This window comes from Drosophila busckii, chromosome 3R (genome assembly GCF_011750605.1).
Source record: "Drosophila busckii strain San Diego stock center, stock number 13000-0081.31 chromosome 3R, ASM1175060v1, whole genome shotgun sequence".
NCBI lineage: Eukaryota > Metazoa > Arthropoda > Insecta > Diptera > Drosophilidae > Drosophila > Drosophila busckii.
The window spans coordinates 15,363,646-15,372,851 of NC_046607.1; the positions used below are offsets into that span (position 1 = coordinate 15,363,646).

The 9,206-nt window shown below is 40.5% G+C and overlaps 2 protein-coding genes across 3 annotated transcripts; both read left to right on the top strand.

Moving 5' to 3' along the window:
• Positions 1–777: 777 nt before the first annotated feature.
• Positions 778–2,364, top strand: LOC108601894 (protein RER1). Its single transcript, XM_017989868.2, has 2 exons — positions 778–1,296; positions 1,370–2,364. Exons 1-2 carry the CDS (start codon positions 1,210–1,212, stop codon positions 1,904–1,906), a joined length of 624 nt encoding a protein of 207 aa, XP_017845357.1. The 5' UTR covers positions 778–1,209; the 3' UTR covers positions 1,907–2,364.
• Positions 2,365–2,841: 477 nt separating this feature from the next.
• LOC108604270 (eukaryotic translation initiation factor 2-alpha kinase) lies at positions 2,842–8,119 on the top strand. Of its 2 annotated transcripts, none has more exons than XM_017993666.1 (4): positions 2,842–3,369; positions 4,568–5,303; positions 5,374–6,519; positions 6,573–8,119. In XM_017993666.1, exons 1-4 carry the CDS (start codon positions 3,131–3,133, stop codon positions 7,911–7,913), a joined length of 3,462 nt encoding a protein of 1,153 aa, XP_017849155.1. In that variant the 5' UTR covers positions 2,842–3,130; the 3' UTR covers positions 7,914–8,119. The 2 variants fall into 2 exon arrangements, with proteins under 2 accessions (XP_017849155.1, XP_017849156.1); XM_017993667.1 differs by lacking the exon at positions 2,842–3,369 and adding an exon at positions 4,379–4,465.
• The last annotated feature ends 1,087 nt before the right edge of the window (positions 8,120–9,206 follow it).

Here is a 9,206-nt window from a genome sequence, read left to right on the forward strand (position 1 = left end):
CAATGCAGGCGACCTAAGACGACGCAGTGCCTGAGAATGACAATCAATTTTGGATTGGTGCTTAATCTAAGCTACATCCACATTACAAAAGCTTAATTTTGGTATCGCCTCACCGAAGAAAGTGAATGGACGGAGCGCGGCTTTGGCCGCGCACGATTGTGTACGATTACAGTGAGGGTGAAACGCAACTGGAACGCTTTGCATTGCGCTTTATGAATCAAGAAATAGCGCAATCCATCCATTATGCAGTACAGTAGGCAATCAGTGTCACAGCTGTGGCTATTAAGGATACAGAAGAGCATCCTTAAATGTTATGTAGTCTGTTACAGAACATTTTTAAAACTCCTGTTACTCAAATTAACATTACGCCTTTTTCGCTCGGCCTGCTCCCACAGTATTATAGATGACAGTCGGTTTTTTATTTGCATCCTGCTCACACTTATTACATGTCAGTTGGATAATATGTGTTAATTTCGCTATTCTTATTCGGACGCTCGCAGCCGAACGCAAGCATCGGTGCTGCCAACTTTCTTGAAACAAAAAATATGTTTTTAGCGGAAAATCCAACTGAGTCAAAAATTATGAACTAAATTCAGATGTGCTTATTTATACCAGAAAGTTTCTTATAAATATAATGTTTAGGCTTAATATAACAAACGCTTCGTGTTTTATAAAATAGCGAAAACAGCAAAATTTTAAAATAAATAAGGCCAGTATTCCCTCTGTTTTCAGTTTTTTCTCGCAATTGGACTTTGAAAATAGACAGACTTTGACGGGAAAAACTGAATTGTCAACACTGCCCAACACTAATGACGTGGTGAATGTGTGTGAAAAAAGAACAATAAATTGCCGCCGACAAAATTCGTAGTTTAATCTAATTAATATACAATAAATCAACAATTGTAAACAAAAATCCTGTCAAAGACAACTAAAACACATTGCACGCAGCAAGCATTGATATCTGAATACAAATTAGTAATAAATTTGCAAGAGCAAGAGAAGGGCAATGAAATACACAAGTTTCCATTTTGTGTTTGCTTCTTTTATTTAAATATATAAGCCACAGACGACGTGGTTACATCGTCAGCAATAGCATCCAATAGCGACGTGAGCAACAAATTGGGTTGCCTTGCTGTTGTCAACTGGAAGCGCAAAGCGTTTATTGTGTGAGTCAGGCGGGGACGGGTGCGCAAGCACGCTGCGGTAGCAATGATGAACGAGGACATCAGTAGTCCCTCAACGTCGTCTAGTGGCGGCAGTGGTGGCGTTAAGAAATTCTTTATACGTTTATCACAGGTAAGTGCAAAGCAATTAAGATAATAATTGTATTAGTGTGACTAATAAAGGTTTCTAATAATTGGCCTTACAGACCTACCAGTCGACATTGGATCGCTCCACTCCGCACACTCAAATGCGCTGGGTGTTTGCTGGATTCGTGTTGCTGCTGTTTGTTCTGCGCATTTTCCTGTATCAAGGCTGGTATATTATATGCTATGCGTTGGGCATTTATCACCTGAATTTGTTTATTGCATTCTTAACGCCCAAAATCGATCCGGAGTTTGATCCGTATGCGCAGGATGAAGAGGACGAAGGCCCCAATTTGCCAACGCGCAGCAATGAGGAGTTTCGACCGTTCATACGCCGACTACCCGAATTCAAGTTCTGGCTTTCGGTGACAAAGAGCACGGCAATTGGCCTGTTCTGCACGTTTTTTGACTTCTTCAATGTGCCCGTATTCTGGCCCATATTGGTCATGTACTTTATCACACTCTTCTGCATAACAATGAAGCGGCAAATCAAGCATATGATCAAATACAAGTATTTACCATTTACCCGGAACAAGCCGCGTTATCAGCGCGTCAATGAGTCTGCGGGTGCCGCCTCCCTTGGTGGCAATTCAAAGTGACAATTAGCCGCACAGACGCCGGATTCGCAAACGACAACAGCGGCCGCAGCAGCAGCAGCAACACCATCAGCAGCAACGTCTGCAGCGGCAGCAGCAACAACAACAACAACTTTAGGCAACTCAATGCCAACGGCAGCTAGTAGCTCGACGGGGGTGGGGACACCAACGTCCAGCGCTAAGCTACCACAAATTATAGCAATTGAGGACTACTAAGAAGTTCAATGGAAAACTGAGCAACAAACCCAAATAATTTTTTATCACAACATCAGCAACCACAACAACAACAATATTTGCATTCATTTTGAGTTCCTTCAATTTTTGGACAGAGCGGTTGATTTGGTTTTGATTTGCTTAATTTTTTTTTTGAGTTGTCGTGCGGCGTCTAGTGCAAAGCATTGTTTATTGTTTAAATAATTTTTGATTAATTATATATTTATTTACATGCAATTTATTTGTAATTCCCAAAAAAACAACAAAATAGTACAGTTCAACAATTTAGCCGGAAATTAAAATAATTTAAATTTATGTAATGTAAACATAATTTTACGTTTCTTTAATCCAAAAAGTAGAGTTACAGATTCTAACAAATATTTTTGATTACATAATTTGGCTAGATGCTAAATATATTTTGCATTATATATAAATAAACATATATTTTTGTTAGCGTTAACTATACATGTTAAAAAAAAGAAAAGGGAACTTTATAGTTCAAATTGGGTGCGTCGAATGAATAAAGTGAAAAAATAAATAATAAATAATGCTTTTGTAAATTTTAAAAATACAAAAAGTTAAGCTAAGTTAAATATTGCCGCCTAAGTTGCGCAACAGCGTTGCCACAATGTATAAGTTCACGCGCCATAGTCGAAATAATTCAGTAGCTCTCTTCGATGAGCGCTCAATGGAACTGCTTATTGAACAAGCAACACACTGTCATCCATGCGTTGATTAAGTTAAAAAAATCTCGGCTAAGAAGCGTGTGTTGGTGTTGTGGTAAATTATTTGGCACGTCAAGTTATTGCAAATTGCTATTTTGCAATAACGGCTTTCATCCCAAAACGCGTATCCAATGCAGCAATGTGCCTTAGCTTTGATGGGCGCTCCTGCTGCAGCTGTAACCAAAGTAAATTCGACAGCGCCGTTATTACGGTTTGCGTCGACGTCACAACAACCAATTAAGAGCTAAATATACATTCCACTACACATTACGGCTTAAAGAGGTCAACTATGGGCATGCAAAATGATTTGAAAGGCATTGCAAAGCTTTCCCGCCGGCGCATTCTCCTATACACCATGATCACTTCCATTGTGGCGGCCGTTGTAACGTCACCCACATCAGCAGCAGCATCATCAAATGTTGAAGCACCATTACTATCTGAATCTGATAAACAGGCTGCATTGCCAACTGTCACTCCACCGGCGATTCCTTATTGTGTGGAACAACAGGAACGACGCATTGGACGTAGGTAAGAAGAAGCACCAAAGCCTACTTTGTGATATGCAAAAGTTCTGGAAAGTTCTACTTAAAAGACAAGAGTGTAAAACGACTGCAGCTAAATAAACATAGGCCAGACTTATTCGTTTTTATAATATAAAAAGCTTAATACTTGTCTGCACATAATTTACAAGAATATATAGTGCAAAGTGTAAATAAAACTCTATTGTGAAATTCAAGAAAATAAGAAATTTTAATTTTCTTGTGAAAACTAGTGTAAAACTTAAGCTATGCTGAAAAGGCATAATTGTAAGTTGACGGTGTCTGAGTGCTTATCAAAAAGACGGTGAGTCATTTGCAAAAAAAAGTTAAACATCTACCTTTAACAAAATATTGATCTAGTGCAACAACAATCTAAAACAAGTCAGCTAGCTTGTTTTTAACAACTTGCCATGTGCACAATAATTATAAACAAACAAACAAAGCGAAAAATTCTACACACATACATAATATATATATGTATGTACATACAAGTATAGGCTAAGTTTAAACTTTCAGCTTACCTAAAATAATTTCGAATTTCACCATTCTTGGCATTTTTGCTTTGTACGCTGTTTCGCTTCTGGGTAGCGAGGCCAGCGACATCTCCCCATGTGTATGTGTGTGTGTGTGTGCGGACCAAACACTTGTTGACTGTTTGGCTGCGTTGGCGCGCTTTTGTTTATATGCGGGAAATCAGCTGACATTGCACACACCTCCGACGCTCCCCTTTTTTCTCCATCTAGATAGCACTGATGTGTGCTTCTGCAATTGGCAGACAGCTGAAAGTGTGACCCTACGCATAAAATGCACAATTGGAAAATTTAGATAAACAGTTGTATACATATATATATGTATGTATAAATAATACATTAGTTTTTAAAGTATACACACATACACGTATAACAGAGTAAACTGGAAGAGTCTGCTTACAAAATATATTATTCTCATATCTGCTTGTTGCAAACAATTTTTGAAATCGGTTTGCTTATATAATGCAAATTTATGTATGTGAATAAATCTTCAAATTTAATTGCATTTAATCAACGGTTTTCATGTGTTTGATTCCGATAAGCGCAATTACCTATGTATGTAAATACATATTTTGTTATTGATCATGGTCATGGTCACCTGGCGTCAATCTATATACTCTATGTACTTACGTTGTTTTCTCTCTTATATTCTCTCAGGTTATTGTATATAACAACACTCGATGGACGTCTCAGCGCCTTGGATATCGCCAAGTCCGGCAAAATGCGTTGGAGCATTGAAACGGGTCCCGGAGCGCTTATCTCATCCAGCATACATCGATTGGAGCTGACCAATAATGGTCAATTTGTACGCATGATACCATCGCTTAGCGGCGGGATTTACAAATTCGATGGTGACTCTATAGATCCTATACCTATAACAGCAGAGCATTTACTTAGTTCGAGTGCTAAGTTTAGCGATGATCTAGTTATATCTGGTGGCAAGGAGACACGTAACTATGGCATCTCTGTGCGCACAGGAAAACTACTCTATGAATGCTCCATAAATGGTTGTGTGAATGCGACAAACGATGATCGCACCATAAACGATGCCATTGAGGAAACTGAGCAGCACGAAGAGCAGCAGGATGGCGAACAGTTGCGTGATAAGGATGGCTATGTAGTGGAGCATGATGCATTGCTGGATGATGTGCTTGTGGTGCGGCGTCAGACGCAGACGGTTCGCGCTGTAGAATCACGCACGGGCCTTGAACGCTGGAATTTTAGCGTTGGACAGCACGAGCTGGACTTGATGCGAGCTGCCGATTGTCATGAGCAGCCGCGCAACGAACTGGAGCTGGCCGTGCTGGATGTGGATATACGTGTTGTTGTGCCTGAAGGCATAATTTGTGCATTCAGCAAGAGTGAGCCACAGCATATGCTTTGGAAACATCAGGTAAGCGTTAAGCCTGCGCTTTATTTATGCTTGTTTGTTGTTAAACTCATGATTTATTTTTTGTTTGCAGTTTAAGCATCCCATAGTTAGCGCCTGGCACACCAATGAGTCCGATGAGCTTCAATCCATAGATTTGTTCAGCTCTTCACAGTGGCTGTGGAATCAAGAACAGCAGGACGACGAAGAGGAAAAGCTTAAAGATAAACAACCCAATAAAGCACCTTCAATTTATCTGGGCATGTATGAGAAGCAGCTATACATACAGGAGTCCATTCGGCTGCGTCAAGAGATCATAGATCAAACAAAGCTTTATCAGCAGCTCTCAGGCGACACCAGTCTTATGCCTAAAATACCTTGGCGACCCATAGCGGCTAGCAGTAATGCTCTGGTCATATTCCAAGGCGGTAGTGAGCCAGCTGTCATTGGCGATAGCAATCAACATAATGAACTGGTGCCCTATGACGATCAGGACTTTTCGTTGGCCGCGCAATCTGTGCTAAATGCTTCCGAATTTGTAAATGGCAATGGGTTCTATTTTTATGCAGAGGCACTTTGGGAAAAACCGGGACAGGTGCTGGAATGCGCCTCAAATGAAACGCCCGATGGCCGTCCTGCTATCGAAGAGCCCAAGGAGAGCAATGTCACCGAGAATGGCGGTAATAATAGCATTAGTGATGATCTTGGCTTCAGTTTGGATGACATTGATGCGCCCGTCAAAGTGGTAATCCTATCGCTTTGGTTCTGGTGGAAGGAAATTGTGGTTATTGCTTTTACCTCAGCTGTATTGCTCAACATGTTCATGGGCCAACGTAATCAGCGTGTGGAGCGCGAATATTTAGTTATCGAACGACATGTGCCCGTGCAAACGGCCATTGAGGCCACAGAGGCATCTACCCAGGCGCTGCTGGGACCTGTAGTGCCACTGCTGTCTAACAATCATCAGCAGCGACTCAGTACGCAGCGCACCCTTTCCGAGTCGACAACACATTCGGGCGAACACTTCACATCGCGTTTTCAAACTGAATTTGAGCTTATGCAGTGCCTGGGCCGTGGCGGTTTTGGCGTTGTGTTTGAGGCCAAGAATAAGCTGGATGAGAATCATTATGCCATCAAGCGTATTACGTTGCCCAATAAGGAGACATCCAGGCAGCGAGTCATGCGTGAGGCGCGCACTTTGGCCAGCTGTGAACATCAGAATATTGTGCGCTATTTTCATGTAAGTTTATTGATTTACTTATTAAACTTGTAAACTAATTGCCTTAATTGCAGTCTTGGGTAGAAACGCCACCAATTGGCTGGCAAGAGGAGGAAGATCGCAAATTGCTGGCGCATGAAATGTCCACTTCCATACAAATTGAAACACCTGATGGCAGCACATTGCCTTCCATGGAGCATCATGCTTTGGATAAACGTCGTCAGCTAACATCGTGGGTCTCGGATGCAGCCAATAGCACTGCCTGCAGCAATCACATAAATCATTATGAAGAAGACGACGAGGAGGAGGATTCGCTTATAGAGTTTCGCAGTGAATCGCAGTCGGCTGCCTTGCGAGCCGAAATTGAGAGCGATGATGATGATGATGATGGTAAAGACAACGACGATGACGATGCTGCAAATGAAGAGAATGTAGCGAAAGTGCAACGTAGCTCCGTTTCCATAGACATACACTCGGCGTCCTTTGATTTAAAAAACATTAACTATTCCACTCAACATCAGCTGTCGACAAACTCATTTCAAATTGTATCTGTGCGCTCTAAAAACAATTCGAGCGATAGCGATGAAGCATCGCATCCTGCGCCGCGACGCAAGCCGCTAACCTTGGCGCTGGCCCACAATAACAATCGTCCCGTGCATTCACAGGCAACGCCACCAAGTGCCGGCATACAAAAGCCAAACAAAGTCTACCTCTATATACAAATGCAACTGTGTCGCAAAGAGAGCTTGCGCGATTGGCTGCGGGACAATCGGACTGAGGAGCGTGCTGCGCATATTGCGCACATCTTTCATCAAATTGTCGATGCAGTGGATTATGTTCACCTTAAGGGTCTCATTCATCGTGATCTGAAGCCAAGCAATATATTTTTCTCGCAAGATGGCCAAATTAAAATTGGTGACTTTGGTCTAGTCACCGATATGGGCGAAATACCCAATTTAGTGAACGACTGTGGTGATCACAGCGGACTTCCTTCGTGTGCACGGCACACCCAGCAAGTGGGTACACATCTGTATATGTCGCCGGAACAGCTGTTGGGCCAACACTATGATTACAAGGTGGACATTTATTCGCTGGGTCTCATCTTCTTTGAGTTGCATGTTTACTTCTCCACTGAAATGGAGCGTATTAAGACATTGCGTGCTCTGCGCGGTGGCCACTATCCCCATACATTTGGCAACCAGTATCCCGAGCAATATATGCTGCTGCAGCAGATGCTGTCTGCCCAGCCAACGCAGCGTCCGCAAACAAAGCAGCTGAAGCAACAGCTACACGATATTTTGCGTTTACCCGAACATCTGGTGGACGGACGTAGCGAGCAGGCAGCACTGGCGGAGGCCTCAAGGCGTCTCAGTCGCAGTCGCACCTTTAGCAGCAGCAGCGAGCAGCCACAGTGATAAGTTGTTAGACAGCCGGTGAGCGGCTGCCGAGGCGCCATTTAGTACTTAAGCTTTAAACAATCATAAGTCATCAGTCAGCATTTTGTTAGTAAGTTATTAATTTGTATGATTTAGTATGAGCCTAATCTATCATTTTATGCATATAAGTATAAGTTTATTCATAAGTTTAGTTAGCACGCTGCCGTTGTAACTAATATTAAGACTTATGAAAGTTGTACCTAGGTATACATTTCCTAGCTATTAATTTACCCAATATGCCCAAATTTTATGGTATAAATCATTTTTTTTCTATTAACGTTGGCTGCTAAAACCATAAAATGTTTGTTTCTAGGCTAAGCGCGTAAGTTACAAAATAAAAACATAAAATATATTAATTGTGTTGTGCTATTTTTAGTTGAACATTGATAACAATAATCAGCTGTTGATTCATTTAAAGTCGTGCGACCAGACGCCAAGATGTTGATAAGATACGTATACGTAATTTCATTCAGCTTATAAAGTATTACCTTTGCTTTTACTGCCGTTGCCCACCTGGTTTATTGAATCAGTCAAGAGCTTGCATTTTGTATCACTTTATTTGAAAGTTTTGTGTCGTGTTTCTTTTCTTTTTGTCAGTGTTATTAATGTTTGTTTGTTTTTCCAAAAACGTTTGCTACATTGCTACTTGATTAGTCGTTTACATATGTATGCATGTATGTGTGTGTATATGCTCACAATTCATACTTTTTGCACAATGTTCATACAAAGTAGTATATAATTATTATTTAGTTTTTATACTGAGGCTTTATTTTGCATTGCTTAGCATTTTTGGTTACACTTCCCACTGTGTAACATGATTTTATAGCAGCTCGATAAAAAAAACAGCGATCTTTGTTAGATCTTATAATAATAAGTACATATATGTGTATGTGTGTGTGTTTGTTTGTGTGGGTGTGTGTGTCTGTGTAATTCTTAAGCTTAGTTTTTGCTTTTCATTTTTATTTTGAACGCGCTGAACAAACAACAAGCGGCTGAAGCATATTGCATTTGATTTATTTATATTTAATTTTTAAATATTTATTGCTACAAATATTTTGTTGTATGCGTTGCAGGCAATGATTTGCTTAAATTTACAATTATTTTTTAACATTTCTTTTTAATTATTCACGTGTCGACATTAGCGTTTAGCTTTTATTTTTATTTTCAAAAATTAACAGCCATTTTGACGAATCCGTAAACTTTGAAAATCATAAGAGTATACCATAAATCAAATTCATTGTTTTTTGTTTTTCATTTCATTTACATATACTA